Here is a 14,385-nt window from a genome sequence, read left to right as displayed (position 1 = left end):
GGCCCACTAGATAGAGCTAATCCCTATCCCAACTGTGTAGGAACCTGAAGACGGAGATAGAGTCCCATCTCCGAAACGTCGTTTTACGTTTTATATTTATTAGACGATGGATAATATCCAAGACAATTTTTATTCTACAGGACAATAATTGAACTATGAGGTCTGAGTGTGTTTCTTTGTCGATGCAATAATTTACGTTATGAACACAAACCACAATTTATTTTCCCAAAAAAATATTTTAACGTTTTTATTTTCATGTGATTAAATTGGCATGAAATTATGCTGTGTTTATGTGTAAAACATTAAGATTAGAATATGCGGGATTAACACGAGAATTAAAACGAAGTGCGAAGGAAAGTGGATCTAAGAAACATTATCTAATAGTGGCTGGACATGATTATGTAATGAAGAGCTTTATAACTTGTACTCTACACTTTGTATTATTAACGTCATCAAATTAAGGACATGTTTGGCATGAATAGGGAAACTGATAAATTCGTACATAAATTTTAGTCGGAAAATCTGACGGGAGACCTAGACGTTGATGTGAGGATTATATCAGAATGGATCTTACAAAGCAGTTAGGAGCGACTTTATTCTGTCTCTCGTCCACGACCTTGTCCAAAGAAATCTAGTTGTGTTCATTACGCGGGTCAAATGTCTTCCTTCAATTGTACTTAATATGAAGTTGAGAGTTGACTCGAGCTGCCATTCCGTCTATGAATACGTAACTAAATGTGTAATTCTGCAGTCCGTTGGCGTTGGTACTCACACAGGCCTACCCGAACCTAGTGACTAACTGATATACAATCATGTGGTGTTGGTAAATGAAACATGAGACTGTAATATAGTCCTTGACTTCTAAAGTTTAATGTAAGGGTCATCAATACTTTCCTTTGGAATGACCTTACAAAGTAACTGCAGAATTAGATTACGGGGGATATAAAACGTCGATTAATCTTTAAGAGGGCAGTGATAATTTATGTTTATCATTTGCCGTAACAGTGCAAGTTCTTGGTTCGATATTTTGCCCACGAAGTTTATTTGTGAGTTGTATTTGGTTCTTAGAAAATGCAGCTATTGCTATTAACCATTTTGAATACACTGCTATTGGTAACGGAGACTCCATATGTCTCCTTCAGCGGTAACTTGCCTGGCTCGCTTTACGGTAGTGCCCTTTTCGAATCCCTACTGGGAACAGGCTTTCCTGATACCATTTCCCCGTATTTCCTTGTTGCCTGTAGACTTATACTGGAGTAGTTTTTCATTAGACCACTACCGCTTACTACAGCACCCCTCCTCCAGTTTCATCGTTCACAGTCATCCTACTATAATTTTCTACTGCACATAACTCAGCAGTTGATACAGCATCACGAAATAAAATAAGCCATTCAACGTATCCATTGATAAAAGAACTTAATACTCAACTAATGCGGCCGCGTGCTGGACACACACGTTCATATTCGGTATAGGTCCGCTGAGAACCTTCTGTTGTGTTCATTTGCTTATAAGTGAGGTAATCACTGATGTAGATAATGTTTCTCTGGAGTATCTTTATCTCAAGAGGTGTTTGCCCATACCTAATAGACGTAACAGGTATTTCTTTTTTACCCAAAGGTTACACCCAACACGCCTGCTTGTAAATGTGAAAGTACAATAGCAAATAGGAGGCCCAATGTGAGATATTGAATCTGTCCTCTGACCGAGAAAGATGATAACCTAATACTAAAGCGGTGATGTTGGTTGCAGGCTCTATTTCAGTAAATCTTACTTCGATAAATAATTTCAAATGAAATAAGTTTTATCGGACTATACGATTAAACACAAGTGATTATAAACACCTGTTGTAGGTGATTATACTTTCCGGACAGGCGGATAAGAATTGTTAGTTCTTCACATCGTGGATGTGGTTGCTTTGTCTTGTCTTGGTCCGAAGTTCAACCAGAATTTGTATATTTTCATTTAAACGTAACATATTCTGTCTGTATTTATGCCTGTTTTCTACCGAGAAATTACCCTTGGACTGGTTTTCAAATAAGAAGGGGTTACATATAGTAGTTGAGTATTACTCCCATTTTTCTATTCTGAGCAGTGATAGTGCTGCGCAAGGGAGGGAAATGAGAATAATTTTCAACACAACAATATAAATGAACGCACAGTAAATTTACATCAGGAGAAAACCCATACGTGCTCGACGATGTTTAACTATTTGTAAGTCCGAAGAGGGCGGCCATGATTTTTTACATTACCTTTTTAACTCAAAGACAATTTAGAAGAGATAATTTGCTGTAACTATGATACACTTCCTTTGCTCATTATAATTATCAGAACAAAAATAAGTCAGTGCACAGAATTATTGAACACTCCTTAACAATAACCACGAAACAGTTTGTGATACAGAAACCAGTTTAAAACACGTGGTACCGGGCAAGCATGTTTACTATAAGCCGGCTGTGGGGACTTCAGCCCCGATACGCGCTGTAAAAGTGAACTGCCCGTCGCTCCAGCTTGCACCGCGCTCTCTACTTTTGACCGTCTAGCCGCGCTGAAATCCTTTCAGCCGGATGATAGCCCCGTTCTGTTTATCACTCCTCGCCCGTGGACTTACTATCAGTTCAGCCGATTAGTGGATAATGACAACGTAAAGGGCAATATTAAAATAATGATACAGAGGAAATAAAGTGTTACAAATTATATAAACACAAACAATAATTTTTTGAAAAATTATAGGGGGTGCTGCAGCTCTTATAGACGTACAGCCACTGCATATACCAGAAACTGGTACGTTGCCTGGGTATGATTTCAGGCCGTGACGGCGACGACGAATGTGTCGGTGTTCTAGGATGTGCCATGTAAGTTTACAGATGTTTCAGAAGTGCTTACTGCCTGCATCACTAGGTCGCCAACGATTACGAATATGACGACAGTGGGATAGGTCTTTATGAGATTTAACGTAGAAATTGTAAGACCCACGATAATAACACCCAAACAAAAGTAATAGCATTCTGAAACATATTTACAATTGCAATCAACAATACACAAAAATGTGACCCGAATGGAATTCGATAGTGACCGTCTGAGCGGAAACCTTTCATCCTATTAAAATTCCGTTGTCTTCATATTGTGCCTGTTCCAACAACCATACTATTCAGAATGTGATGTAATTAATTTAATATTCCGTGCATAAAGCTTCAGTTTAAATTTAGAAATATGGATGATGAACCCTGTTTTCCGCTCTTATGCAATAGCTGGACAATTTCATTCTTTTGATATTGTAGCATTGTTGCCATCTTTATAAGCCTGAACCATCTATTGTGGTCATTGGTATAATATATTTGGTGTCCCAACACTCGTTGTATTGAATAATAATAATAACATATACAAGAATACCACGAGATTAGTGATTACGTAAAGAATACTGAATAATCGAGTTTTAGAGAGAAATTTCTTTGAGCAGTTGGCATGTTGGTTATTCTGAAAGTTATTAATGCTGCAAGTGGAAGATGGCGTTGATGGTAATGCAAGGTGTTTTGGTGGGAGTGGTGGCGTGATTATTTCTTGAATTATTTTGATAAATGCTAATATTTTCAACATGACATTCCGTACATACTTTATATGTTGTCTTTCTGAGTAATACAACAGTCCGTAGCTGCAATTTTTGTATGTTATGTAAGTTTTTCTTAAGTAGCATTTCATTAGAGCCAGAGGAAGTAGGCTCCTATCTTTGACATCATCGTATGTTGATGACTCATAATTGTGTGTTACATTATGTGTAGGTTAGTGTGCCCAGTTACGATTTCATTAAAAATATTGCACATTATGTCTAGCTAGTAGAATCGAGAAGAGTTTGATGATAATGGATGCTGACGTGAAGTCCCCTGCGCCAGATATTCCTGGGTTGAAAGGTGATCCCAAAATTTGTGGTGTGTGTGGTGATCGAGCCCTGGGTTATAATTTTAATGCAGTCACGTGCGAATCTTGTAAAGCCTTCTTTCGAAGAAATGCCCTCAAGAACAAAGTAAGTTTGAAAGTGTGCCTAAATCATGATAGGTTTCTGTGTTTTGCTAGAACTTTATTTTCTAATCTAAGCATTCATGTATAATAGCCACATTTAATGTGTTCTAATCCGGTAAAGAAACCACTTATTTGGACTTGTGCAGTTGTAATATAGTTGTGTCTAACTAGTGCAGTATTAGGTGCAGCTTGTATAGGTCTAGAGTCCATTGTCGTCAAAACAACATGTTCACACAGTCGATGGTACTGTGGTTGCATCATACAGTGTTTGTAGTAAGACCTTATTTGTAGTGAAGTACTTGCATTGAGGAAGAATAAGAGTATCTGGAAATTTCATGATGGGCATTCACATCAATAAGTTTTTATGGTCTAATGGTTTCACTAAACTTTTAGTTTGGGTGAAGTGGATATGACCGGAAATAATTTTAATTATTTTATGAAATCATTTGTTAAGGAACAGAAATATTTTAGATCAGTTTTAGTAAATTTCAAATTATATATGTCATATATTCAGTTATTTATGTGTACGTTCTGTATGCAACACATTTTATTGTTAATGGAGCAGACGTTATTGTGAAGCCGAAGTGTATGTAAGTAAGCAGCTGAATAAGAAAGAAGTATGTAGTAGAACAAAAGTGCTTGGATATATTGAATATTTCCCCCACTTTCTCAATATGAGAGTTTTGAAGAATCCATATTTGTAGTATACATAAGTCTTACTAATCTTTCTTCCTCCCACTTCCATTTTGATTTTTGAAAAAATCAAAATGGAAAAATTTGAAAAAGAAAATATCATGATCATCATCTGTGGCTCTGAAACATAGTGTGGGTCTTGGCTGCGTCTTTTGGAAGTTACTTCATCTATTTAGACATTTGGTAGGACTCCTTGGATGAGTGATCAGCCTGTTGCAAGGCCTCTACCTGTACACAGGGCAGCACAACACACAGAGAAATGAGGACAAACATCCATGCCTTGAGTGGGGTTCAAATCCACAGTCCAAGTGCACAAGGCCCACATCTGAGACTGGCCACTGTGCCTGAAAAAAAAAAAGAGGGAGAGAGAAGAAAAGAAAAAAGAAAGAAAAGAAACATTTTTCCATTCATTTGCATATATTGTTGAAATCTGTATATTGTTCCAGGAATTTCGATGTCCATTCACTGAAAGCTGTGACATTACCATTGTGACTCGAAGATTCTGCCAGCGCTGTAGGTTGCAAAAATGCCTTGCGATAGGAATGCGCAAAGATTACATCATGTCTGAAGAAGATAAAGTGATGAAGAGACAAAAGATTGAGTTAAACCGTGCAAAGAAAAGACCACTAAGTGATAGAGAAAATCATTCCAAATTAAAGCGTGAACTATTGGATGATACTTTAGAGTCTGTGGCTGACCCAGGGTTGTCTGTGTCATCAGTGTCTAGTTGTCCTGACCAAGACAGATTGTCTGCACCAGAGGTAAGCAAGGCCTGGATTGCAGATGATGCGCGACAGCCTGACCAAAACTTTGAAGATTTATACAGACTTCACACGATAAGTCCTCGAGCTTCGACATCCACTGACCGCCATCAGATGTCAGAACCATTCCCATCACCAACTTCAGCTGCAAGCATACCTAGTCCATCTTCTCCCCCAGATAGTGCTACTGTAGCTGCTTCAAAAACATTAGAAATGCTTTCAGAAAATACAAACAAGCATATTTGTGCAGTGAGTGTTATAACATCACCAGTTCTGCCATCACAGGTCCTCTCCCATCCTTGTATGAGTGATCAAGATGGTTCTGTAATGCAGAGGTCCATACTTTATCACACATCCAGAGAAGCACATATTCCTGAAAGTAATGACACACCTCTACTTTCGTCCCTCATCAGTAGCGCGAAGACTGATGAGATGTCTCCTGAAACTTACATTATGTCATCATCACAGCCAGCTCCTGTTGTTTCTGTTATAAAGAAAGAAGTTTCTGCATCCCAGAATGTCAGCAGTTGGAACAGTAGAAGACGGAATGACATGATCACATCCACTGACAGCCAGTGGAATGGCATGGCACACAACAACTTGAGGGAAAATGCTGCCAAAGAAATACTTCAGGATGTACAAAGGTATTGCATTTTTGTTTTATATTTCTTCTTTCAGGGAAATTGGGAATAATATGATTAAAAAGATTTTAAACTGTGGTTATTTGAGATGTTGATGTAGAAATCACATAACAGCAAGAATGACTTCCTTTAGCTGTGACAGATGCATGAAACAATGCTGATTGTAGGTCCAAATTACTGCATTCATGTAACTTAAATATTACCACTTGTTGAGGCTGTGCCACCTTCCGTTTTCTTCATGCAGAGGCAGTAAATAATTTTAAATATTGGCTTTTATGTGTCTGAATATATTTAATTCACTTTGAAGTTACGTTAGCAAAGTTTTATCAAATCCAAGTGTGAATGTGTCATTTCCTGATACATGTGATTACTGCATTTCAGTAGCCCATCTATAATGCAGTTCTGATAGGGTGTTCTCAGATATAATTTATCTGAGGACACATTTTATTACGCAGATTCACTATTGAACTGGTCTTGACTTTAATTTTTGTCTGTATCACTGAACTTTGCTTTTGAAACAGTATTTTTCAACTGTTGGATGAAATTCTATCTTGTCTTGCAGACCTTTCATGAAGGTTTGAACATATCTCAAAATACAGCCCTGCTTCAGTCATTATATTTTTGGATTAAGTGGAATTTGTGATTTTCATGATTTGATGATGACAGATATATGTATATAATTATTTACAATTCCAGAATTCCAATAGCTCCAAATTCAATAGAGTCAATACTGAGCGAGGCCATAAAACTCGAGTTTGAGGCTTACAGTTCTCTGGCAAAGTCACATCAGAACTCACGTGAGCTAAATGATGCTGAGAGAGCCAAGTTGAATGAGCTGATTGTTGCTAACAAGGCTCTTCATGAACCTCTGGACGATGACCTTTCAACCTTGGTTGGTGATGACACCCGTTTCAAGGTTTGTTCTGGATCAGTGGAAACTTACATTTGTGTGAGAATAATTTTATGCTGCAATTAAGCTACTGGCTATTGCATATCTTAGTTTAAAAACATTTGTAGTTTTTGTAAAGAATGGACAGGAATTTCAAGAGCCTGAGTTTGTACATGCAAATCTTACGCAGTCTAACTACAATATTAATGGGAGACAGTTCAAACATTTTTTTAAACCATAAGCTAGTCTGAAAATTACCTTTTTTGTCTGTTCTTTCCCAACAAAGACTTTTTCCTCCTATGTCAGGTTTCTTTTTGCAGCATATGAAAAATTTCTGTGCATTTACTTGAATATTTTATTCTATTCTGTTGTAAGATATATGTATGTAAACTCTATCAATGTATGCCTGCTGTTTTTAGCAGTAACATACATAGCATAATATATGTATTACTTAAAATGCAACTGTGAAATATTATCTTTGAATCCCACAAAGTTTACAGTTAGATAAGTTTTAACATCCTGTTAGACTGTTGGGAGCTTCTTCAGTTATTATTTCTTTGACACAAAATTGCTTATGTAATGTAATATATAGAATTAATTGTAAATAAGCTATTTCTTTGGCATATCATGCTTCATTAAGGTAACGTAAAGTGAATTACAAATAGATTAGCTCCAAATGTATTTTTATTTAGTGAGGCATTGCCATGAGAACCTTAAATCCTACATGATAGCAGAAGTTCAGAATCTGTGTCCGTTTAACCTTTGTTATCCTTGTGTCAGCATCCAACTTTACATATGATGAACTGTTACCAGGAGTTTAAATTACCTTTTCCTGTATGATAAAGGTTAATAAAATAACACCCTCTTCACAAACTTTTCGATTTATAGTACTGTATGACAATTCTACTAGGTTTATTCTGTTTCATAATTGTCGGGTAATTTGTTTCGTAAGCTGTAAATTTCAATGATTAACCTCAGAACTTTTGTGACATTTAAGAACAGTCATTTTTTTACCAAAATTTATGAGTCAATATGCAGAAAGAAGAATTTGTTTCCACTTAGTTGAAAATAAAATATTCCTCTCTTTGAGCCTTCTAAGAACTATATATTTTTTTCTGTATATTGTCATCTGCCAAGCTGTGACGCCCTGTAGTCTTATAGGTGGTTATTGATGTTATGGAAGAACGTCAGCTTCACCTTCACTTCTACTCTGAAGATGGAGGTGACACAATTGTATTTTACTATATCTGCTACAGTGATTGATTTTGAAGTTGTTTATGTAAAAGTGAAAACATATAGATGTATGAGAAAATTAAAGCATTTTCTGTACTTAGACAAATGCAGAACACAGTCCAATGTTGCTGGATGTGATCAATTTGACTGCTATTGCAATTCGACGCCTCATCAAAACTTCCAAGAAAATCAATGCATTCAAGAACATGTGTCAGGAGGATCAGGTTGCTCTGCTGAAGGGTGGGTGTACTGAAATCCTTATTCTACGCAGTGCAATGACGTATGATCCTGACACAGATCTGTGGAAGGTAAAATACATTAGTTTCACTTTTTATGGAAAAATATACATGACAAAAAATATTTTTCATCCTATCTTCTTTACAAACGCTGAAATGCTGTAATACTTCTGTTTTTACTGTTTAATATATGATTGACATTAATTTTAAGTAACTCCTTGGAGCACAGTTCTTGAGAAACTGATAGTCTCTCAGTAAGTCAAGAAATTGAGACGGAAGATTCATTAGCCATTGAACCCTGTCCTACCAGATGAAATTAGTCCACACCCCCATGTCCTTTTTCATTCTCTTAACTGTGCATTTTTCCCTGGCCTCATTTTGCTTCCTCATGCTTATGTTCAACTGTTCTCCTCAGACTCTCGTTTCCAAACTTCCTCAGTCTGTATCCTTCTCTGCTGTACTGACTGTGTGAAGTTGAAAGCAAGACTGTTTGCAGATCCCTCACACACAAGAATATCTAAACGTGAAGGTGGATGTACTGAAGGAAGCAAGCGGCAACATTTATGAGGAACATCAGCGCTTTTTACGCACGTTTGATCCCCGATGGCGCACAGATGAGAATATCATGTTGATACTTAGTGCCATAACTTTGTTCACACCAGACAGACCACGGGTAGTCCATCACGATGTCATCAAACTGGAGCAGGTTTGTCTGTCTGTAAATTACCTCCCCACTTCTCTGTCTTTTAATCCCATTCATGTGAAGAGAGTGAATTTCTCACATCTCGGCCTGCAGAAGTGTCCATGTCTCCTAGTATGAAGTGCTGTTCATTTGTGTGATCTGTGTATGTGTGTATGAATCTCTTGGCTACATACAGTCACAGATCAAGTATATTTGTCCTTAATTGGGAGATGGTGGTTGTATATAATTGAGAAATTGTTGCAGTAAATGTTTTGCATTTTTAGAACTATTCCCTTCCTTCCAAGGGAGTGAAACTGTAAACAGTCTAAATTGTAATTATATAAAACTACAAAGGGAAATTTAGTAATAAGCTATGTAGTAGGTATGGTATAATAAGTGAACATTTTTAAAAAATGTTCACAGTTACAGTTTACATTTCCAGTTGCTTGTGTAATATTCAAGCACAGTTTTAGAACAGTCTTCTTCATTTCAACTGTATGCCTCAGACAGACAAAGAAAATTATGCACATTTGTGAATCATGGCTGAAAGTAATGCAACATGAACCTCCAGGGCAAAATATATATGTTGGCTGTATGTGTGATCTTTAAAATTCATGTACTTGCTGCTCATTACTGTTTTGTTTCCAGAATTCTTATTACTACTTACTTCGCCGCTACCTGGAGAGCATATATCCTGGCTGTGAAGCACGCTCAGTCTTTCTTAAGCTTATTCAGAAGATTTCAGAACTTCACCGTCTGAATGATGACCACGTCCGGGTGTACTTGGACGTGAATCCAAAAGACGTTGAACCTCTTCTTATCGAAATATTTGACTTGAAGCCACACTGATAATTAATGAGTGAAATTCTTAAGTACCTGATAGAATACAATACAAAGTAAGTGGAATCTTACCAGCTTAGGTTGATAATTCTGCATATACCTTTGGTATGGTATAGTAGCAAGAGAAGTGATAATGCAAGTTGGTGCTGCTTGGAGAATATGGCAGGCAGCAATAAAATGAATATATTTCCTATTTATGTACACTTCTGTATATGTGGTTTCCTTTACAAGGGCTAATGCAAATGTAAGTGTTATCATAATAGATGTACAAATTTATATTGGTCACATATTTGTAATTTACAGGCATGCAGATACGCTTTTCAAGATGTAGTAAAAATATTTCATATACTTTTCTAATTGTACAATGAAAGGTATGCTGATGGTATCATCATACCTCTCTATATTTGTCCCACTGCCAGTAACTTTTGAACTGGCTGACAGATTTTATGCAATTATGTATGATGACAATGTGGAGGCCATGCCATTATACTTTTTAATTTCATATCATAAATATCGGTATGATGTGTGAATATGTCAGTTGGGAGCAAATGTAGAATTGCATAATGTGGAGTCCTCAAAATGTATCTGATAATACATCTCTAAAAATAGAAATAAAATTTGTGACATTTATTTTTGTGTCATAGCAGCAGTGGGGAATGTACGTTTAGTTTTTAGTGTAATGAACTTCCAAACGAATGATTAGAACTAGGCACATAGAACTTTTATGGAGATAATAAACATAGTACAAATTCAATAGTCTTCTCGGGCGATCAGCCGCGTCTGATGGATAAAAGACGAAACCGATGTTTCACGGACCATCTCTGTCCACATCATCAGGGTTCCGAAACATCGGTTTTGTCTTTTAACCATCTGAAGCAGCTGATCGCCCAAGAAGATTTTATTGAGTTATGTCACCACGCAAGCTTTGTGAAATACTATTTAGTTGTCAGTAATAAACAAAAAGATTATAAACATGCAAATTTTATAAGAAATATATTTATGTTAACAGTTTTCTCACAAAAAAAATCTTGGATCCAAGTAAGATGTAACAATGTTGTAACATTATATGTCATTTCATTGTCACTATGTACTGTTTTAAACATTTTGAATGGTAAGTTGCCTAGTAGTCAGATAATAGAAGAAAACATTAAATATGCATAACAGTTCACACTCTTGTAACATCATAGGCATACAACTGCCCTGGTTCTTCAGAAGCTGCTGCTGCTTTTTTGTTTGTTTATTTATTTATTTATTATAAACCCCAAATTCTGTACAGATAGTAGCACTATGCAGATTCTAGGCAAAATAATTTGAAAGTGGTATTAAGTGTAGTTATTGTCTTTGAGAGGGATAGGGTTGAGTATTTCTGATGATATTCCTAAGTTCAAGAACATTTTTGATCAATTCAGAAGTTATTAATGTGATACATGTGGTCTCACATATTCAGATTTTATGGTGAGAAAGTAAGCAAAACATTGGTCTTGTTGATTTGGTACTATGTAGTACCTGTGTTGGAAATAACATTAACACTTGAAGAATTCACTTGTTCAGTCTTACCACCTTCATGCATAAATGTATTATCTTAAATTCTGGTCAAGTTCTCTTCTTATGAAACTCGAAAGTTCTGTGTTCATAAGAGCCTACTGTTGGGTTCTGTCCACACCTTCACGTCATGTTTCCTTCAAGATTAATTTCAATATTATTCTCTCAAGTAAGCTTAAGTCTTACAAGTCGTTTATTCACTTAGGCTTTACAACTAAATTTCTGTATACATTTCTCATCTGTCCCATGCAAGTTACATGGATGGAATGTAACTGTTTAGAATTCAGTTAAATGGTCAATATGAACGTTTTCTGTCTGTTTTGTACGTCCTCTACAAATAATTGTTTCATTCTTGCAGTGGAACAAGTTTAGTAAAAATATATACAAAATATGTATAAAGTGGTAACAATTTTGAATTTAAGACACATAAATTTGAAATTGCATCAGTGTCTCTGTTCTGAGTTTGCATTGTTTGATTTAGAGGCATAAAAATGTAACTCTTCCTAGCTCTAGACTTCAGGTGACATGTTATTATGAAGTAGTTGATGTGGCAGAACAATAAAATTAATTATCACATACCACACTTAATATAATCAAATGTAGTGTAGTAAAGGGCATTTTAAGTAACTGGTAGCATTAAGATACAGTGAATTTAGCTAATCAGAAGGGGCATAAAAGTCACGAGTTGAATAATTTGGTTCATCAGTAAATTTTATACAGGAACTTAAGTATACAAATTAATCAGCTGACTTTTCAAAGTGTATTTAACATCCTGTAAAGAGCTTTAATCTTCAGATCAAATATGTGATTCGATTGCCTTCTCCTATGCTGTAACCTGCTATAGGGGTGAGGCAACAGTAAATTTAGAATATAGATTATCCTTTGTGTGTAAGTGATATTTAATTTTTATTTTATGCTTTGTTATGCATAATCTAACAGTATATATAAGAATGTAGAAATACATATATTATTTTGTGCCATTTAGTTTTATGAATAAGTTGTTACATGGTTCATAGAATTTTAATTTGTAATTTCTCATAGTAATGAGATATATAGATAAATGTGTCAAAAAGCATGATACTGGAATATACAATTGAAAAACACATTATTGGACATTTGTGCATCTTTTGATTACAAACTTTACAAAACTAATAAGCTAAGGTTTGAGTTTGTTGTAGCTTATGCATGAGCTTTATTATAAATTTTGGTAACATGGTGAAAATGTTAAAATTCAGTGTTTCATTTACAATGAGCCATTAGCTGTGACCATGTTTTCTACGAACAGATTTCATTTAAATTTATGTGAATATCAGGTACACTGTTGAACTCTCTAGATATTTTGTTATTGGTATGGCAGGACAGAATTCTGATAGAATTATGATATATTTATTTCACGTATAAATATCTTAACGAACATAAAATTAGTAAATATATGTTCCCCTTGTCTGTTATTCATATTTTGAAGTGGATGTCAAAATGTTAGCAATAGTGACACAGAACACTTTCATGTTGTTTTTTTCTTTCTTCATTTCTGTGTGTATATATTTATTATTTAAAATGAATATGCTAGGAATAGTTGTATACTTTCCACAATACTGTCTGTCCAATAGCAACAGTGTGTTACCTTCCACATTTGTTGGCACAGTTGGCGTTTTCTGCCAGTGAGTAGTGACATGTAGATAATTAATTGGATGTTTTGATAACATTAATAAATGTTTCAAGTTTTTAAATTCATTATTAACTACGAGGGTGAGTCAAATGAAAACCGTAAAAAAAAATTAAATTTAATTTATTGAATGAAAGCGGTACACAACTATATCATTTTTCTACATAGTCTCCATTTCGTTTAATACAGGCCCTCCAGCGTTTACAAAGAGTGTGGATTCTTCTAGAAAAAATTCTTGTGGTTGTCTGCGCAACCACTCATGCACTGCCTGCTGTACCTCTTCATCAGAATGGAACTTCTTTCCTCCCATCACCTCATTGAGTGGTCCAAACATGTGGTAATCACTTGGGGCTAGGTCTGGTGAGTATGGCCGATGTGGAAGACGCTCAAAGTGCAAGTCTTTGATTGTTGCAAAAGGACACCTAGTCAAAAGTCCACGTTGCTTTTGATCCGACTGCAGGTCAAAGATGATTCTTCAAGAGATCTGAATATGAGGCACTGGTGATAGTGTTCCCCCGAGGCGTGTAGTGCTCCAAGAGTACGCCTCGTTCGCCCCAAAAGAGAGTCAGCATAATCTTCCCTGTAGATGGCTGCGTCCGGAACTTCTTGGGTTTTGGTGATGAGGAATGACGCCATTCCTTGCTCGTTCTCTTTATTTCCGGTTGGTGGTAGTGCACAGTTTCATCGCCAGTAACGATTCTCGAAAGGAAGCCGCAGAAATTCTCAGGCGTCAACACGTCGTTGGTTCAATTCTGGAGTCAGCTGCCGTGGCACCCACCTTGCAGACACTTTGTGAAACTGGAGCACATCATGAATGACATGGTGTGCTGATCCGTGACTCATGTTAAGAGTTTCGGCTATTTCATCCACCGACACTTGGCGATTCTCCATCACTAGGGTTTCAACTGCTGCAATAGACTCAGGGGTCACAATTCTGTGCGCCTGACTCGGGCGAGGAGCGTCTGCCACAGAGTTACGCCATTTCTGAATTTTCTACTCCACTCGTACACTTGCTGCTGTGACAAGCATGCATCACCATACTGAACCTTCATCCGTCGATGAACTTCAATCGGTTTCACACCTTCACTGATCAAAAAACGAATTACAGAACGTTGTTCTTCTTTCGCACATATAACTAGTGGAGCAGCCATCTTCAAACTCGCACTGTGATGGCGTTCTGTTTGTCTG

At 36.4% G+C, this 14,385-nt stretch overlaps 1 protein-coding gene across 5 annotated transcripts; it reads left to right on the top strand.

Moving 5' to 3' along the window:
* Positions 1–2,836: 2,836 nt before the first annotated feature.
* On the top strand, positions 2,837–13,261 carry Hr96 (Nuclear hormone receptor HR96). 5 transcript variants are annotated; one of them, XM_087340856.1, is made up of 7 exons: positions 2,837–2,852; positions 3,828–4,018; positions 5,154–6,112; positions 6,806–7,025; positions 8,333–8,539; positions 8,964–9,173; positions 9,798–13,261. In XM_087340856.1, the coding sequence occupies exons 2-7, from the start codon at positions 3,851–3,853 to the stop codon at positions 9,996–9,998; spliced, it is 1,965 nt and encodes a 654-aa protein (XP_087196982.1). In that variant the 5' UTR covers positions 2,837–2,852; positions 3,828–3,850; the 3' UTR covers positions 9,999–13,261. The 5 variants fall into 5 exon arrangements, with proteins under 5 accessions (XP_087196982.1, XP_021936714.2, XP_021936717.2 ...); XM_022081022.2 differs by lacking the exon at positions 2,837–2,852 and adding an exon at positions 3,437–3,515; XM_022081023.2 differs by lacking the exon at positions 2,837–2,852 and adding an exon at positions 3,485–3,669.
* The last annotated feature ends 1,124 nt before the right edge of the window (positions 13,262–14,385 follow it).

The sequence above is a fragment of the Zootermopsis nevadensis genome, unplaced genomic scaffold (assembly GCF_977971745.1).
Source record: "Zootermopsis nevadensis isolate Lab colony 2312 unplaced genomic scaffold, Znev_1.0 Znev_ptg000061l, whole genome shotgun sequence".
NCBI lineage: Eukaryota > Metazoa > Arthropoda > Insecta > Blattodea > Termopsidae > Zootermopsis > Zootermopsis nevadensis.
Note: the sequence above shows the minus strand (reverse complement) of the source record. Positions and strands in the feature narration are given on the sequence as shown.